The 18909-nt window shown below is 50.9% G+C and overlaps 2 protein-coding genes across 3 annotated transcripts; one reads left to right on the top strand and one right to left on the bottom strand.

The window, feature by feature from the left end:
• Positions 1-3978: 3978 nt before the first annotated feature.
• IL12A (interleukin 12A) lies at positions 3979-6848 on the top strand. Its single transcript, XM_086754919.1, has 5 exons — positions 3979-4227; positions 5261-5368; positions 5476-5517; positions 5626-5730; positions 6605-6848. Exons 1-5 carry the CDS (start codon positions 3979-3981, stop codon positions 6770-6772), a joined length of 672 nt encoding a protein of 223 aa, XP_086611045.1. The 3' UTR covers positions 6773-6848.
• A 919-nt stretch (positions 6849-7767) lies between these two features.
• Positions 7768-18557, bottom strand: CARD8 (caspase recruitment domain family member 8). 2 transcript variants are annotated; one of them, XM_086754561.1, is made up of 16 exons: positions 18463-18557; positions 16800-16831; positions 16473-16526; positions 15843-15893; positions 15372-15401; positions 14294-14341; positions 14171-14214; positions 13990-14039; positions 13001-13221; positions 12675-12925; positions 11850-11984; positions 11426-11564; positions 10923-10976; positions 10745-10828; positions 9649-9918; positions 7768-8860 (listed from the first exon to the last, which is right to left on the bottom strand). In XM_086754561.1, exons 1-16 carry the CDS (start codon positions 18489-18491, stop codon positions 8841-8843), a joined length of 1512 nt encoding a protein of 503 aa, XP_086610687.1. In that variant the 5' UTR covers positions 18492-18557; the 3' UTR covers positions 7768-8840. The 2 variants fall into 2 exon arrangements, with proteins under 2 accessions (XP_086610687.1, XP_086610688.1); XM_086754562.1 differs by lacking the exon at positions 15372-15401.
• Between the last annotated feature and the right edge of the window lie 352 nt (positions 18558-18909).

Below are 18909 nucleotides of genomic sequence, written 5' to 3'. Positions count from 1 at the left end.
GCCGCCAACGTCGCAGTAAACGCAGTCAGTTCATGATGGGGACCAAAATCAGTGCCTGGATCCAACCGAAAAAAAAAAAAGGGCATAAAAAAGCATAACTCTTATCTCAGGCTTACATTGAATCAGAAAAAATCTTCCTTCCCCTCCATGTTCTAGGATGCTCCTCAAAAAACAACCCCCTTCCAGTGCATCCCACTACACGGCAGGGTCACGGGGAAAACCCTACCAGCTCCGGTGATGGGTGGAAGAGAGAAGAGCCAAGGGATGTGGGGGCTGATGCAGGATTTTACGGGTTTTGTTGCCCCGACTGTGGGCGCAGGAAAGCCGCTTCGACTCAGAAGTAACATTTAATTACGTGACTCTAGCTTTCAAATCCATGAAACTTCAGCACATGCTTCGAGTTACGTATTTCAGGGGATTCCTCGATGAATAAGCCCCAACAGCCAGAAAAACACCGGGCAGTTTTCAAGTCTTCGCTTTCCCATTTTGTGGAGCCATCGGTTCCCTACGTAAACCAGAGGCAACACTTCTGTCGGTGAGATATCTGACCCCAAATCTTCCAAAAAAAATTATCCAAAAGCAAAAAAAACAATCCTTGCTCAACCCTCCATATGTTCTGAGAGCAGTAAATAAAATAAAAATTGTTTTATTTACGGGAACATCCAGAAATCTTATTCCACACAACATTTTATGCAGCAGCTCCCTACAATTAACTGTCAGCCTAGCTGCGATATAATCATCCTGCAGCTTTAATTTATATATGTATATAATTATTGCACAATTATATATCTATAATTATTGTGCAATTATATATAATTATAATTATGGGGAGTAGGACTCTCCTACAAATAACCCGTCTCCTCCCATTGAAGATATGTCAAGAGTTGCTACATGACCTTCACGAAGGGTTTGGGATCTGGCCTGCTAATGAAGAAATTTCACGTAATTACACATGTGAGAGGAGAAATAACGTCCCGCAACTGGAGACATGGTGAGGAAATATCCCCACCCGGCATTTCAGCCCAGCACACGGCTGATGATGCAGAGGACAGCGTGGGATGTTCACGTTTCTTCACGCGTATCTTGCTCGGAAAGCAAGGTGGTCTTCATTTAGCGTGGACTTTGAGAGCAACCATGAAGACAAAAATCAGATCGCTCTTCGTATGAGGGGAGAGAGGGCAAGCCAAGGCTGAAACAGAAGGTTAGCATGGCAGCAGCTCGTGTCAGCACACATTTCCAGGAACCTCCCAGTTTTTTTAGAACAGCACAGCTGGAGAAGATCCTATTTGTCATCGCTTGCACACACTCCTCAAAACCGAACTGGGATGAGGGGGCTAGAGGTTTGGGGTTTTTCTAATTGGGTTTCTTTATTATTATTGTTCTTCCTTTCTTTTTCAAATTGGTTTTTTAAGTATTGGTTTGGTTGAGTACAGCGTAGCCAAGAACCCAGTTTTTCACCCAGTTTTGACTACAATAATGTCAGAGGGTTACAGCTAGACACAGATCGGTTCTTCTGAATGAAGAACCTCTTCTGGAGGTTCATTTCAGCAAGAGCAATTTATGGTTGAAAGAAAAAAATTTCATTTTCTCCTGTAAAATCATACATCTCCTAGCAGTCTTAATAGACTACGGTAAGCAATTACTGCACTGTATCTCTAAACGCGTACGGGATATATTCCATCTTTGTTGCTCTGATAACAAATGCATCTCTCCACCTCTCATTCACCTGAGGTGGGCACCCAAGATCAAGACACGAGACACAATGAAAAGCACGTGGATCTTTCCATTTCAGAAGAACTTGCTGGTCGCTTTTGGATGCTGCTGCTATAGAAAACATCATTACATCTAACTCCCCAAAATAATATTCATGTTAGATGTCAGGCAGTCTGTAACCACTGAGGAACACCAAAGCCCAGCCCACAGATGTATGATTATTCCCATTTTGCAGGTAACGCCATATCAATGTCGTGGGCAGCGTCTGCCCCGTTGGATTTCACCACAGTCCCTGCGGGATTGCCGCTCTCGGGGGATTTGGGTCTGCAGGGGGTGACGATGAGTGCCAGAGCTTTGGCGGGTCTCTGGGTTTGTTGCCTCTGGTCCTGCAATAGGGGCACACGCGTTACCGAACCGTTGGGCTGAGGAAGCGTTGGCCGAGAAAGCGTTTCTGCTTTGGAAGCACCTGTGAAGCCGCAGAATCTTCCTTGCAAATTATCTGCGAGTCGCCTATCGTAAAGGATAGAAATCACGTGAAGAAAGCAAAATACAGCTCAAGGTTCTGCATAAAAGGGAACCGGAGGTGTCCTACTTGTGTGCCTGTCCGACCTGTGTAGCCTGGATTTTTGAGTCCCCTGTGGCTGGGGGCTGCTGGGGGGCCCTTTGCAGGTGAAGGTCTCTGGGAAGATGCTCTTGCCATTCCCCCCAGCCCACACTGGACACCCACTGGCCCCAGTTCTTCCCCCACCTCACTGCCCCTGGTCACAAATAAATCCCTGCGGGAGTGGGGACTCAGGAGCAGAAGGAATGTTGTCTCTCCCGGCACATGAGAGCATTGAGAAGAGGCACCTCCAAGCACAGCTGGCCTTGAGAAAATTGTTTTGTGCACAACACCATTCACTAGTGGCTACGTTCAGAGACCTCTGGAGGTACTTGAGCTAAACATGCTTCCTTTTGGTCAAAGAACCCCAATCACCATCCCGGAACACGCCCAAGGGCAGCACAGGAATGCCATCAACCAGGAGCTGCCGTCCAAATCATGCCTCAGTGCCCCATCCGAAGAGAAACCTCGTGCCCTGACACCAAAGGCAAGGCTACGATCGAGCATCGGGCAAAGAAACCTGGAAAGCTGAACCGATGCCTTTTCAAGAACAGGCGTACGCAGGAGGTCTCTTTCACTTCTGTGTCAAAAAATGAAAAACTCTCCTACCCAGGACTAAAATCACAGCCCACAGCCTAATGACTAGTGCAGAAACGGAAAACACACCGCGAAACTGGAAAATCATCCAGCGCTGCTGTTCTAGCAAAGCCAGTCTCCAGACACGCCACAGCCTTCTTATGGGAAACAAGATGCCGATTAAAATAAAAAGAATCTGAAAATGCAATATAAAACTCTTGATTCATCCTGCTCCCTTCCAAGCCGAGAGCAAAACTCCCGTTGACTTCACAGCAGACCTGAAGGATGGAAAAGTTTTCTACAGCTTTTTGGCCAGGCTAAGGGCGGCCATGTGCAACAGGAGTGAATACTGAAATATTTGGTGACTGTGATTACGATCGGGGGGCCGGAGTAGCTCTGCTGTGGGGCCAGGCTGGGAGAGCTGGGGCTGTTCAGCCTGGAGAAGAGGAGGCTCCGGGGAGACCTGAGAGCGGCTCCCAGTGCCTAAAGGGGGCTGCAGGAAAGGTGGGGATGAACTTTTGACCAGGGTCTGTTGGTTTTAAACTCAAAGAGAGGAGATTTAGATCTCAGGAAGAAGTTCTGGACTCTGAGGGTGGTGGAACGCTGGCCCAGGTTGCCCAGAGAGGCGGTGGATGCCCCATCCCTGGAAACATCCCAGGCCAGGCTGGATGAGGCTCTGAGCACCCTGATCTGGTTGGGGATGTCCCTGCTCCTTGCAGGGGGGTTGGACTGGGTGGCCTGGAAAGGTCCCTGCCCACCCAGACCATTGGCACCCAGTCTACCAGCAAAAAGCAAATTTCCAGGCAGGTTTCCGTGAATTTTCCCTGACAACATCTCATCACCACAGGTGTCAATAACAGCTGGAAAGGCCGAAGTTTCTCTCTGTGTCACACGCACGCTTCAGAGCAGTTTTTTGGTTCTGCGTGGGAAGGGAGCTGCCCCCAGCGCAGGGCTCTGCCCCGCAGCATTCTCAGCCGGTCCAACTCCCCACCCCGGCCCTGTAAAAGGGAAAGGAGAGGAGGGGGAACCCCCCACACACTCCATCGTTCCCATAAAAGCCGTCCCGGCCCCGCCGACTCGGCAGCAGCATGGAGCAGCGCGGAGGCACCGGCAGCGGGACCGGTAGCGCGGGCAGGCGGCGGGCGGGGCGCCGGGCGCTGCTCCCCGCTCTCCGCCCGGTCCTGGCCCTGGCCCTGGCCCTGGCCCTGGCCTCGGCCCTGCCGCCCCCCGCCCGGGCTCTGCCACCGCCCCTCCAGCGCCACCGCCTCCCCCCCGAGGGGCTGAACCGCTCCCGGGAGCTGCTGGAAGCCGCCAACGCCTCCCTCCACCGGCTGAAGGTCTGCGAGGGGCCGGGCGGGGGGGGTGGCCGGGCCGGAGGGGATGGGGGGGTGAGGGGACATGGGAGGGCAGTGACGGGGCAGGGGTGGTACCTGGGAGGGAAGTGGGGGGTTGGTGAGGAGACATGTGGGGACACGGGCAGTGATGGGGCAGGGATGGGTTGGTGATGGTACCCAGGCAGGACATTAAGGGTTGGTGACGGTACCCAGGCTGGATGCGATGGGGCGGGGATGGTACCCGGACAGGAGATGATGGCTGGGTGACAGTACCCAGGCAGCAATGGGGCAGGGATGGCAGCCAGGAGGGCAGGGATGGGTTGGTGAGGGGACATGGGTAGGGATGGGCAGTGACAGGTTTTTGAGGATACCCAGGCACCGCTGGGACAGTGACGGCACCGAGGAGGGCAGAGATGGGCTCGTGAGGGTCCCCAGATGGGCAGATGCTCTCCGTAGTCCCCCTTTAAGACTCTATACCTGGTCTCTGCTGGATTTGCTCAGGTGTCTTTCTCAGCCCTTGCTCGCTGACCCCAGCAGCGACACGCGCACCGTCAGCAGCACAGCTCTCGCTTGTGAACGCTTTCTCCAAGGCCCCCGCAGAGCTGGCTCAGGAAAAACCTGCTCCCCACTTCACCGCTGCGTTCTCTTGTCGCTGGTGGTGCCGGTGCAGCGCTGTAGCACTTTCCCACATTAAAGCTCCCTGGTAGTTGTGCCAAGGGGATTTTTTTTTTTATAAAATTCCCTGCTATCATTGCAAGTTTCACCTCAGAGAACCAGAAAAAAAATCCCATTACTGAGCAGATGCGTTGTTCCACACCTGCAGTGGGTCAGCGGGCGCTGTTAAAAGTCTGTGCAGACAGGATTAGTCATTTTTTGCTTTCTAAGAGATAATTTACGTTTGAAACTCTAGCGACATAAAGTTCTCAATAGATGTGATGTCTGAGAGCAATTTGAAGCGATGGAGCATCGCGTATAACGCGCGTATTTATACGGTACCTCGGCGCTGAGTCCCTTTTTTATTCCCTTTTTAACGCAGCAGCTCGGCACCCTGGGATTTGAATGCACCCTCGAAGAGGTTGATCTCGAAGATATCACTGAGAATCAAATCAACACAATAAAAGCTTGCACATCTGAGGATCCAGGGGTAAAAAAAGAATAATATATATATATCCAGTTCCAGCTATTTTCATGGAACAGCTGTATAACTCACACTTCCACAAAATCACCACAACTCATTTCTTTAATTTGCAGACTGGAAACTGCCCAGCACTGGAAAGATTTACTTTTGATACGGTAAATCTCAAGCTTCCCCAGACAACCCCTTTTTTTGCATGTTCTGTGTTTTTACAGCGTTTAACAACAGATCCCCACATTTCCTAACAACAGTCCTGCCTTTTGCAGAGCAAGTGCCTGCAGGGCATCTACCAGGATCTGAGTGCCTACAGGGCAGAGCTGAAGAACCTCAACGACCCAAAGGTGCTGGCAACTATTGATGAAATGATGAAAGTAAGTATTTCTCTCTCCTTTTCTACTATTTCTGCCTTAAACCAGAGTTTTTAATCCAGTTTGCTTCATTCTGTAGTCACTCAAATAGTGATTTTTCTTTAATCCGGCGATTAAAAAAAAAAATTGTCTGTTACTGTCCTTCCTACACGGGACTTGATTCTTAGGAATTGTGATGTTTTTGCCTTGCTGATACGGTCAACGCATCAGGACTGAGACGTATGGCTCCTCAGCAGCCCTCCTTCTTCCTCACTGCTCTCGCAAGGAGATGGGCTACAGGATTTTCTGTCAGTTCCTCAGAGAACTCAAAAATAAAGTACAAGGCAGAGTAAAAGGCACATTGCTCTGTTTCTCTCCCAAATACAGAAATATAATACAGAGGGTGTACTGAACTTGGAGAAATATTATCACTGAATAGAGGGAATAGATGCTAAAAGCTTATTTGTTTAACAAAACATATTTTTTTTTTTAAAGTTAATTGCCTTTGTATGGACACAGCATCTCCCAACAGCCTGGAGACGCCAGCCAGGGGCAGGCGAGCCCAACATAAGCGGTCACTAGACAAAGGCAGCTGTAGGCTTGTTATTAAAAAAGCATCTTTATTCCTGGGCATAAAGAGCCTTTGTGCATGAAAGGACATTTTTGTCTCAAGGAAAGTACAGCTGCGCACCCCAAGTCTATTAATTATATCAATATTTCAAATTTTATCCTCTCTATTAATTCTATCATTAAATATTTCAAATATTTCATTCATGAGAATACATTCTTATGTCTAAGTCTTGCCATTTATCACTCAGAGGGTGAAAAAAATCTGAAGAGGTTTTTGTTTCCAGCCGCTTTCTGGTGCCAGTTTGTAACGCCCTTACCTCTCTCCCAGGCCCTGCATCCCAGCGGCCGGAGCGAGCCGCAGCCGGCGGCGGGCGCGGGGCTGACCTCCTTCCAGGAGAGGATGAGGCTGTGCAGCATCCTCCACGCCTTCCGCATCCGCACCGTCACCATCGACAGGATGCTGAACTACCTGAGCTCCCCCGAGAGCGCGCTGTGAGCGCCCGGCCCGCTCCGGGTCTACGTTTGACCTAAGGATGATGTTTTGGAGAGAAAAAAGAAAAAAAAAAAAAAAAAAAAAAACCAAAAAAAAAAACCAGTAGGGTCAATATCCTGTGAGGTGGTTGGGGGATTTTTAGGAACTAAGCATGTAGTATTTGACAGAGTTTCTTATAAATCACGTTTTAGCAAGCTGTTGTCAGTGCCTTCTGAGCCATCACGTTAAACTTCTAAATTTCTAGAAAATAAGCTACAGTGTAGTACCCAAATGTTCTCAAACCATCAGACATTCAACTGTAATTTGTCTTAACTGTTTTATTTATTCAGCTGCAATTTTCCAAAATGGAAATATTTATTATAATCCATTTATTTATTATGACTTTCCTTATTTATTCTATTTATTGCCTAATAAAATTAAAGTTTGCATAAAAAAAGAACTGTGGTGACTTTTTTTTCCTTCCTTGAGATATAGCATGAATCAATAGGATAACGTCGTATCCATCATACTTTTGAAATACTTTGAATATCCAGCGCTCGTACCATATTTTAAAATCCTGTTTCTGCCTTCTTACTTACATGAGATGTGCTCCTCGTGGTTTTTCTCTCAGTTGAGTGGGCGCCCAAAGCAACCCACTGGGTTTCATCCTCATTTAGGGTGATTTTTCCAGCATTTTTTACACGATGGCATTTTTCTCCCCGCTTCTCCCCAGAGAGAAGAGCCTGGGGATGCAGAGCCCCACACGACCCTTCCTGCATCCCACAGCCTTTTTTTTTTTTTTTCTTTTTCCCCCCTAAACACCCCACCAGCAGAAGAGCCCACGAGCTCCTGGGCACCGACAGAGCCCTTTTCCTCGGCCACCCCCCGGGATGAACGTAGCGGCGGAGCATCGAGGGTTGGAAAGGTAGCCCACAACGTACAACCACCTCGCAACGTTTCACCCAAGGGCTAAAATTAAAAAAAAAAAAATTAGAAAAAAATCAAAAATCATACGTAAATAGTGTAAATGTTTCCTTTTTAATCCTTATTTTTTAAAAAGTATGCTTTTTCATTCATAAACATACGCGGAGGAAGATGATCAAAAGAATCCTCTGTCTTTAAAAACAAGACAATCTCCCGTATCAGGTCGCCGCTCTCTTCTGCAAATAACGTTCTTTCCAAATCTTTCCTGATTCTGCAGTACTTACATTGCCGACAGAGTAACAGCCTTCGCCGAGATTTTGGCTTCTCCCATTCTTGTTTAAGCACCTAATTCTATTCAAGTTAAAATTAATCAAGTAAAAAAAAAAAGAAGCATAAGAAGTTTATCGTACAAAAAAAAAATTATCCAACCTAAAAAATTCTCTCATAAAAATTGAGATAGACCATACAGAAAAAAGCAAAGAAGAAATTCCCAGGGAAAATTCCAAGCTGCCTGGAGTAAAGAGTGGTGTTCCCGTGAAACCAGTCTTTGGGTTTTTAGAAAACAGAACCACAGCTTAACAAGGACTGAAGGTACACGAGTGCATACAGCAGTTACGGATATATACAGTGATTACGCAAAGGAATTCAGCTGCAAGTTTAGGATTATTCTTCCCTGATCCTGGGCATCTGTGAGAAATACAATGCAACTCATGATTTTTTTTTTTTAAGGGGAGGAAAGTTTCCGCATAACTTTTCTCCCTGTCTTTCCCTGATGTCAATAAAAACATTTTCCAGGTAACCACCATATACCTGAACGAGATAAACTGGTTTTTTCCAGTGTTCATGTCTTTTAGGACTGGCTCAAATGAGACAAAGCTGGCTGGCCGTGCTGGGTTTCCCCGGCTGCGAAGCCCAGCACTCCCGGCCGCGACGCCGGGATCCACTGCACAAGGAACTGCTCCTGAAAGTCTTACGTGTGCTTATATCTGCACAAAATTTCATTCACATTTCTTGCGAAGATGCTGCCCGAACTTTCCGCCAAGCGATGACGCCTTGCGTCTTCCTTCCCGAATCTCAGCGAGATCCCGGGAAGCGGCCGGAGAAGCGTTAACGGCTGGGAAACTGGGGAACCTCCCACCGCGCTCCTTCTGGCTGCACCTTCACCAGCTCAGCACCGAGCCGAGAAACCTGAGGAAAGGAACACGCACAAGCACGCACAGGTTATCTGATCTCAACACGTTATCGCAGTATTCGAGTTGAGCAATAAATGTATTAAAAGCGCGGGAGACAGCGCAAGGCTACGGCACAGACGGGTTTGTGAGGGTTGGGCGGGAGCAGCTCTCCACCCTTTGCAGCCAGGTTGCTTTTAGAGAGAGTTCAGAAGAGGCAAAGCTTGGCCTCTTCCCAAAAAAAAAAAAAAAAAATATTGAGTTTTTGAGAAAGGTTCCCCTCGGCTGGCTGACTTCTCAGCTTACGGAACAACTCTGGTTTGCAGAAGGTGAACAGAAGGTAAGGAGCCCCCCAAGAAATGCATGGAGCACCCACGGGCAGTGAGAGATACATACACACATGGGTCTGCTGGACCGAACCGCTAAGCCGTCCGTCGGGGAAGGTGTTAATTAACCGTTCCTAAAATACATAAGAGTAAAGACCCAAACATCTCTCCTCAGGACTTCCGGAGAAGACCGAGAATTGGCTTGGGCCCATAAGGCTGCTTCGCTTGGCCATGATGGCTACGTCACGCTGAGAGTACTCTCAACACAGTCAGTGCAAAAATATTACTCATTTTTCACCGGTTTCTGAAGGGAAGTGTGAAAATGCCACAAGAAAGAAAGTCGTTGCTAATAACAGAAGGGAGACAAGTTTGCCCTGCGGAGTAAAACATGTACTAGGTATCACTACTCTCTGCTGTGCATTCTTAAAATACATCTGAAACCCAGTGATGTAATTAAATAAACGCAACGGGAAGGCGATACCTTGTAGGGCTTGCAGTATCTCATAGGGCGCTTCTTCGCGGAGACTCCTGTACAACGCTTCCGCCGTTCCGTTGCTTTGCTCTCTGTCTCTCCACTTGCTTAACACCAGAAATTTTTGCATATTAACTTCTTCCTCCGTTGCCTGAATCTGCTCGATGTCTTTCATTTCCATCTGAAGACACTCGATGGCAATTTCTCTCCACTGCCTACCAAACAACTTGGCGATCACCATCAGCTGCTGATCAGTTAAGTTTTTCGTTTCAATTCCATCTGAAAAGGAACAAAAATCAGACTTAACGTTGCTCTTCTCCTTCAACTTGTCCCTAAATGTCACTAGCAGCTCCGCACATGGCCAGGGGACGTGCGATGAAGGTGATCTCATTATTCAGATTATTCAGCAAGCTCAGAGCCAAGCACCGGAGAAAAGCACCTGAAGGACTAAGAAGCCGGGCTCACGAAGATGACACCACCTGATTGCACGCTGACCGCTGTAAAGAGCTTTTTCCCCCATTTACATGCAGCTGTTCATCCATCAGAAGAACCGCCCTTGGCACGCTAGGTTACCAAGAACACGGAGATTTTGAGATGTATAACATTAAGACCACGCTAAGCACTCGCTATCTCCCAGCAAGTTCAGGTGCCTGCTGTTCTCAAAACCTGCAGCTGCTCCAGAAGGGAATTTTTCCCTTTAATTTCAATGGCTCAGAAGTCTCAGCCCACACGGTTCCAACCGCTTTCCTGCTCGGTGTCACCACTCAGACACAAAACAGAGATTTTGAGGGATGGAAGCTCTCCCTCTGGTGGCCACATGCACCCAAACCCAAACACCTACATGACTACTTTTGCTGATTTTTTTTTCCATTTACTTATTGAACCAACATTGTTTCTTCTGTATTTTTCCCAGGTAACTATTCATTAAGGAGTGTTTTCGTGGTGGGAGCTCCCAGACACCAAGCATTTCTGACCATCTCCCTATATTTCATGCTCAGATTCATAGAAGTCTTCAAAAAAGTGAGCTCAGGTTCAATTCACGGGATATTAAAAAAAAAAAAACCACCCCAAACCTGCTACTTTACACGGCACAGAAATGCCCTACCTGCATTATTGCCGGTCTTCTGCTTTTTGCTACAGAGCTCCTCTTCTTCCGAAACGCTGAGGGCTGGTTTCCTTTTTTTGACACCTAAGAAGCAAGCGGGAGGTGACGTTACCTCTTTCATGTCACTTGAGCTACAGCGGAGAACGCGCAACCCCGGCTTCTCTTCGGATCGACTTACCGGCTGCGCTTCTTTTCTGCTCGTTTCTGTTCTGATCGTAATGTATCCAGTCACCTGGGAAGGGGTTTTCAGAGGAAACAGAAAGGTGAGGTAGGAATTCCCGTCGCTACGCCCTACATCCAACAATTCCCAGGCACAGAACCAAGCAGCTGGCCGGATTCCGGCTGCTGAGCTCAGATTTTATATAACGAGAAGATTTTTCGCCTTTTATCCAACGCGCCGCAGCACGCCACCCATGACACGCGATAGAGGTTGCAGATTATTCCTAATTAAGTAAAAACTGGAGCGGGGCATCCGCCCGCAGCCTTTGTCTGTTTCCTCAGCAGGGATTCTGCAGGTTACCGCAACATCCCAGAGCTCCTCTCTTGGTGTTTTATCATTTCCAGCTGCAAACCTCGCGATTCTACGAGCAGGAATTTCAGCGCCTCCAAGGGCTGGAGTTATATCCCAGCTCCTGAACTTTTTCCACAGGAACAAACCGCTCGCGGGAGGACCAGACTCACTCTCTCTCAGCTTCGCCTTCCACACGGTCGCATCGGACTCCAGCTCAACCAAAGACAAGGTGAAGTCGTCAGGTTTCTCCAAGTAGACCTCAATGTAACTTTTCAGTTTCAAGAGTGAGCCGTCAACAAATTCAATTTCCTACCCAACATAAAGAGGTTGAAAGTCAACATTTCACCAAACATAAGCTAAAGAGGAGATATTTGCCTGCTGGCACAGACTCGAGCCCAACTCCAGTCTCCCCAGAGCTCTGCTGTTGACTTCAGCGTCAGGATTTGATCCCAGAATTTCATCGCTCTTTGCAGCGATGGCAAAGGAAGGTGAAAAACGCCCTTAGCGCCAGCACGGGGACGTGCAGGAATTATTTTGTACCACGTTTCTAATCACGCTGCGATGCACGAAAGGAGGGTTGCGCGAGGGACTCACCTCCGGAGTGATTTCAGCTTCCGGCTCACAAACTAATCTATACCTCTTTCCTCTCTGCAGCAATTTTTGGCATACAGGGGGCTTGTCAATTTTAACAAATTTCTTATTTGAGTGTTTCACGGCTCTTGCGATATCCTAAAATTTAAAAATACGATTTAAAGGTTACTTGCCTCGGGAAAGGAATTAAAATTTAAAACTCGCGTTGACGCGGCCGCCTGGGCTTTTCTCCGTCCCCAGCTCTACGCAACGGCCGCGACCGGTTCCGCACAGCAAACTTTTTCCAGAAGCTGTGCGCTAAGCACCGTGCTCAAAAAACACCAAATAAGCTTCCTCAGCTGCCGTGCTGCAGTGATTCACTGCGCCGGGTGAAACTGGACAGAAGAACAACCCCTATAAGAGGAAGGTCCTCTCCTAGCATTTGCCTACATATTGTAGGGGGGAACGGGTGAGAAGATAAGAAGGTTTTTTGGGTACAAATCGCGAGCTTCGTGGATTTCGGTGGTAAACAGGTTTTTGAAGCATTTCTTTTCTATAGCAGTTTGTGAGTGAGCACGTGGGTCGGAGTAATTCCTTAAATACCATATCCTAACTTGGCAGACCTTTGTGGTATGGAAGTGTCATTATATATATTAAAAATATGTATTAAAGAAAAAACAGTGTGTGTGTGCATATATATATATATATATATAAAATTATTGCACGCAAACGCTGAGGCGAGAGAAGAGCATCTCCTCGCCAAACCCCATCCTCCACGTAGCACCCCCACAACCAACCCTGCCGGTATTTCTCCGTCCCTCCACCCCACCCCCTCGCCACAAGCCGTACCTTTATAAAGGAGTCGTTGTTCGTAGCCACGTAGACCCGAAAGGACAAGGAGGGATGCTCGTCGACGACTTTGTAGAGGACGACGGCGCCGTGGTACTGGACGGGCTCCTGGCTCTGGATGAGCGGTCCCACCGGCGAGAGCGAGCTCACCAGCCACTTCACGTGCGAGGCCGAGTAGTCAGCGGAGGGCTCGATGGCTGCACCCTCCCCTTTGACGTGGAAAACCTTGAAGGCCATGCCGGCGCCATCATCTGCAGGGACATGGGGGTTGTCTCAGCACCTCCGGGGAGCCGGCAGCCTCCCGAGCCCGCCGGCCCGGCACTCACCGCCGAGGCAGAGGGAGTGGGGAAACTGGATGGAGGTGAGAGCGGAGGCCGAGTCGCAGCGCACGTCGAAGAGGGGGCCGCCCACGATCCACGGCTTTTCCACGAGGCTGGCGTATTTGCTCCAGGATAAGAGGGAATACGTGATTTTGACGGCCCCCGTCACCTCAAAAATCAAGCCCGTGAGGCGGCACTGGTAAGTCCCCTCTCCGTCCAGCTGCACCCTGCCGTGGGCAAGAGCGACCTGGTTAGTTCAGCTTCCACCGCCTAACTAAATACCATAAAAATGTGGTTTGCAAGGGATAACAGAGAAACTCCCTTCCCAACCAGCGCAGAGCGCTTTATCTGAATAGCACAGAAGCCACAACAATTAATTTTTTTTCTCTTGTCTTTATGTTTAAACCGTCACTGGAGTGTTAAAAACCGGCCAGGAGGACCCAGCCAGCCCATGCAAAACAGCACAACGAACGTTTTGCATAACGTTTCCTGCAAAGGAGGTGGCTGCTTTCACACAAAGGGCTCAGCCCAGCTCCCATCGGAGCCGACGTCGTACACTGGCAACGTCCCACATCCTACACGGACAACGCCGGCACCGCAGCCAATGACGGCTTCCAGGCCAGAGAAAGGGAGCCCAACGAAAAACGCGAGGTCAGTGCAAATGGGGAGGATGAGTATTCCTGCGAAGCAGGGCAAGACCCTCCGTGTGTGTCCAGACTGAAAAAAAAAAAAACGTGTAAAAACATGCCTGACACTAATTCCTGCAGCGAGACGAGGCAGGAAGCCGTTCTAAGAGCTTTCCTGGACCAGGACCTGCAGGCAGCACGGGCAGCAGCTCCAAATTGTTTATTTTTAAGGATTTGGTGTCACCCATTGTAACTCCAAATGCATTTGTGCAGCAAATCTGTCTTTTTCCCCACTTAAACCGAAGAGAGAAATACCTTCATGAGAACAATACAAACGTATACCCATTATATTAAAAAAACAAAACATACACATGTTGTCCTCCAGCAAGTCTCCTAGGGGTCACTTGCTCCTTCTGGTCCTACAAACAGATTTGAAAGAAGACATATTTTAAGAGGCGATGAGAGAGCAGGATTACAATTTGCAGATTATCTCATGCAAAATATGTGGGTGGTTTGGGTGTTTTGGTTTTTTTTTTTTTTGCAAACATACATTTTCATTTCTGCAGTGCTCACAGGGTGGCAGACAGTTCGCTCCTAGTGAGGAAACAGGAAAATCAGCTCGTTAAAAGCAAAGCTCAGGAAAAATCCCAGCCCTCAAGAGATCTGTTACTACCTGACTCATCGCAGAGCGGCAGTGGTTCCTTCTCCTCTTCTTCCTCGTCTGCAAAAAAAAAAAAAAAAAAAAAAAAAAAAAGAAGTTTGCAGCAAATACCTCAGCCTCCAGCAGGTTTCTGCTCCCACATTCAGCTAGGACATCCCACCAGTTTAATTTGCTTACGTTCAGAAAAACCCAGGGAGAATAATCGTAGGGCCACGTTCTCGCACGCGCACTTGCACGCCTGTGTGTGCAAGGGGTGGGGATGAAGCTGAACCTCAGGATGCAACTTTTGTCAAAAGCTCAGAGCTTCCCCAAACTGCTGGAAATTGTTACCGGGGTGAAAGAAAAAAAAAGAAAAAAAAAAAAAAAAGGAATTCATCCGCAGGGTGAGCCTCATGGTGCCAAGCACAAAGTTCAACCCCCCGGCACGGAAGCTGGCCGCAGCGCTTCCCAGTGAGCAGGTAACTGCGCTATTTGCGGCGTACTTGTCCCTAAAATGATTCAGAAGTGTCTGGATTCTCCTGTCTAACAGTTAACACAAGAGAAAACCAGCAGAGCTGACGCATCGGGGAAAAAACTTGTGGCCCGAAGGGTGGATTTGGCAGAAGGCGTGCGGCAGAGCCACCGCAACAAGGACGGGCCGGCTGCCGGCGCGAGGCGGCTCGGGTGAGCAGGTTTTCCAGCCGCGCTGTCCCGAAGTCACCCTGGGACATCAGCACCACCCTCCCGGGCAGGGCGGACGCGGGGGAGGTAGAAAAACGCGATCGCTGCGACGAACGGCCTGGAAAACGTCAGGCGAGCGCCTGCCGGAGCGCTTGGCTCCCTTTCTGCGGGGATGCTACTTCAGTCGCCGAGCTGCAGCGGGGTCGCGGCCGGCATCTCCCTGCGCCGGCCTCCATTTGCAAAGAGAGGCAGCAAGCGGGCACCGCGCACGCGTCCCGCGGACGCCGTCTGCCCCGCAAGTCGCGTTACCGAAAGGCGCGGAGGCGACGGCTGGGCCGGCGCCCGTCGCTGCCCTCGTGCATCGCTTACCCGCTCGGCATCCTCGCGCCCCGCGCGGCGGGTAGAAGGAACAAAACAAAAGCACACTCACCCGACCTTCTTCCATCCGACTCCTCCGCATCTGATGAGAAAAAGCTCTGTAATTATCTCACCAAAGGCCAGAAACACGAATAAACTGCTGGCGGCGTGACCCGCGTGAGCGCAAACCCGCAGGCTTTTCATCAACGGCAAACGCTTCCTTTAATTCTCTCCCTGTCCATCCTGTTTTGCCACTTTTGCCGCCAACTTTGAAGCGGATTTATAGCCTCTCGATGTCTGGACAACTTCTGCGGCATAAAAACATCTGAGCGCGCTGCACCTCCCGGGCTAAGGCAGCATTCGCAGCCAAGTGAACTTGGCTCAGAAAAAAATCGTTCGCTCACAAAAAAAATATCGCTCGCCTCTTCAGCGCGCGGTCGCTGAATTAACCCTTGCGTACAATGACCCTGAAAAGCAGCTGGCTTAAACCGAACACGCCATTTGCAAATCGGAGAAAATACACGCGGCGCGACGCGATGCTCACCTGACTCCTCGTCCGAGCTACCGCCGGAGCTTCTTTCGGAACTGTCCTCTCCTTAAAACAAAATTACACCCCGTTAGTCACGGGCAGAATGGAATAAAGCAACGCCACGGGTAAGGAAATGGATGCGTCTACAAGTTTAAATACATCAGGTTGGTCAGCTAGTTGGATAATATAACGGAGTAGAAAAAAAAAAAAAAAAAAAAAGAGGCAGGGAGGAGCACCAGAGCATCCCATCCAGCTTCAAAGGAGACTTAGCGGTCACCCCCGCCTCTGAAGGGTACGTGCGATGCTCAAAATCCGTAATTTTAATGTTCTATCCACCTGGGACTCTTTTGGAGCTCCACCCAGTTCACCCAGCTAAACTGCGGTTTTCCGTGAGGTGGGAGAAGCACCGGTGGGAGCCGGTGCGTCCCACCAGCGACACGACTCGCAGGGACGCGCCACGCGCGGCTTTGATAAATCAATAAATCATTCCACCAAACGCAGATTGAGGAGAAACTGGTAGAGAAGAGCAAGCGACTTGAGGACTTAAAACCGCGGTTTGGATCACGCTGCGGGGGGAACGGCGGGTGCAAGGCCGGCCACGCCGCCCCACGCGCGGGGAGAGCCCTCGGCCACGCGCGTGCTCACCCGCGGGGTGCTCCTCGGGCGAGCCCTCTCCTTCCACGGCGCCGGCCGCCGCCTCTGCAAGGGAAAAGATAGAAACTTGGAAAAGATTGAACTCGTCTCTCAGCGTTTTTGTACTACGCAGGTCAGAGGAGGGGAATAAATAGCAAAGGAATATGAATACTAAAAATTGGTATAAAACAAAAAAAATCAGAAGTTATCAATTAAACCAAGGCATTACACCGCGTTTTCAAAGCCAGTAGTTACAAAATTGTCGTTTGCATTGCGAAGGACGGGCATTTCTCACAACAAACCCATCTGGAGCGCTGCGTTTCACAAAATCACCGTTACCTGTTTCATCTGGAGGGAAGGACTCAGCTCCGCTGGAAGATAAAACGGGAAACGCATCAGCAGATCCATCCCTCCATCCCGCCGCCCGCAGGCATCGGTTCCCTGGCCTTGGCTCTAAGGGGGCTGGCGATAAAAACTCCATTTTCTCTAACACCCCCCACCGCCCTGGCTCTCACCCTCGCCGTGCCTCGCTGCGCCTTTCCGACCGGCGCGAGCCCTCGGCCCCGGCCCGGCTCGCCAGGCGCCCATCGGTTTTGGTGGCAACCCAAAATCTTCTTCAGCCAGGCACTGAGCTCGGATAAACGGGGCGGCTCGGGCACGGCAGACGGCTCCAGCAGACCCCAGCAGCCATTTGTGGCCCGTGGCGAATTCAGACCAACCTTCGGTCTCCATTCGCTCTTGAAAAGGGGAAAGGCGCTGGTTTGGTCACTCACGGATGAAGGTTGGGGCTGGGAACCTGGCCATGGAGCTCCGCAAAGCTCCGCAAAACTCCGCAAAGTCCTTCCCGCGGCCCCACCAACCGACCACCTGAAAATGTAGGGGTGCTGCTGGGGTGGGGAGGAATCACCACAGGGGTCAGAGGCTCGGCCACCGCCGCGCTGGGATGGCTCAGACAAAAATTAAAAAAAATAATAATAATAAATAGGTGGTAACGGTAGAGGCAGGAAGGGTTTGGGGGTCAAGGGCAGGGCAAAGGGTGCTGCGACCAGTTAGACAGGCGGGAGAAACCGGGCAAGGAAATTACACAAGGGGGTTTGCGCTTCCAAACTGTATATTAAAAAAAAAAAAAAAAAAAAAAATTAAAAAAAGCCATTGTATCTGCCAGATTTGGACAAAGCCTGGATAGACCCCAGAGACGGTGCCTGAGCTAAGCGCTGGTTTTTTGCAACCCTCCCATCAAGTGCTGGCTTGCTTGCCAGCGGGAGGCTCAGACCGCTTCGCAGCTGCGTTTTCCTCCTCCTCAGCTGAAAAAAAAAAAACCAGGCTGGGGAGGAGAGAGGAAAAAAAAAAAAAAAAACAAACCAGAAAAAATAAAAATTCACGAGAAGAGGGGAAAGGCCTTGAGCGGTGCGGCCGGGATGCTGCTTCCCAGCCGCCGCTGAAACAAAAGCAAAGCGGGGGGAGCGACCGCGGCTCCTCCGCGGGCCCAGCTGCCCCGCCTCCGGGCGCCAGGGCGGTGCGGGGCGGTGCGGGGCCGGGCTCGCTTTGCTCCGCGGGAGGGGCTGGGTCCCGGTGCAGGTGCAACGCTGGGCCCTGCGCCCCGAAACCGCTGTGTTTTGGGGTTCGGGGGTGGGGTTTGGGTTGGTTTTTTTTTTTTTGGTGGGGGCGGTGAGGACGCTCTGGGCTCCGCACCAGCGCGGGGCTGGGAGCCTTGGCTGGGGTCCGATGGTGGGGGGGGGGGGCGGTGATGGGGGGAAAGGGGTGATGCCGGGGGAGGGAGGGGGATGGAGGAGACAGGAGGATGCTGGGGAGATGCAGATGGTGCGGGAGGGGGGGATGGGGCCGGGGCTGGAAGGATGCTGGGGGGATGGGAAGGATGCGGGGGGGGAGGATGAGGAGGAGGCGGGGGCGGATACCGGGCAGGCTCAGGGGATCCCGGTGACGCTGGGGAGGGCGGCGAGGGGCAGTCGGGACCCTCAACCCCACCCCGGTCCCCGCTCACCTGCCGGGCTCCTGCCCGCGGCGGGACATCGCGGTGGGAGCGGCGCGGGATTCGGCGGGGAAGTGGGCAGGGCGCGCGCCCGAGGGAGGCCACGCCCCCGCTCCGCGCGGGCCCCCGCGGCCACCTCCCCCCCCCAACCCCCTTCGGGGCCACGCCTCCCGCTCCGCTGCCGGGGGGGCCCCGCCCCTTTGTGCGGGCACGGCGCTGGGTGCCGTGTCCGCCTGTACACGCGTGGGGGGGTGTGTGCCGTGTCCGCCTGTACACTTGTAGGGGGGGGTGTGTGCCGTGTCCGCCTGTACACGCGTGGAGGGGTGTGTGCCGTGTCCGCCTGTACACGCGTGGGGGGGGTGTGTGCCGTGTCCGTCTGTACACGCGTGGGGAGGGTGTGTGCCGTGTTTGTGGGTACACGCGTGGGGGGGTGTGTGCCGCGTCCGCCTGTATACGCGT

The sequence above is a fragment of the Chlamydotis macqueenii genome, chromosome 9 (assembly GCF_036417535.1).
Source record: "Chlamydotis macqueenii isolate bChlMac1 chromosome 9, bChlMac1.mat, whole genome shotgun sequence".
Classification (NCBI taxonomy): Eukaryota; Metazoa; Chordata; class Aves; order Otidiformes; family Otididae; genus Chlamydotis; species Chlamydotis macqueenii.
Note: the sequence above shows the minus strand (reverse complement) of the source record. Positions and strands in the feature narration are given on the sequence as shown.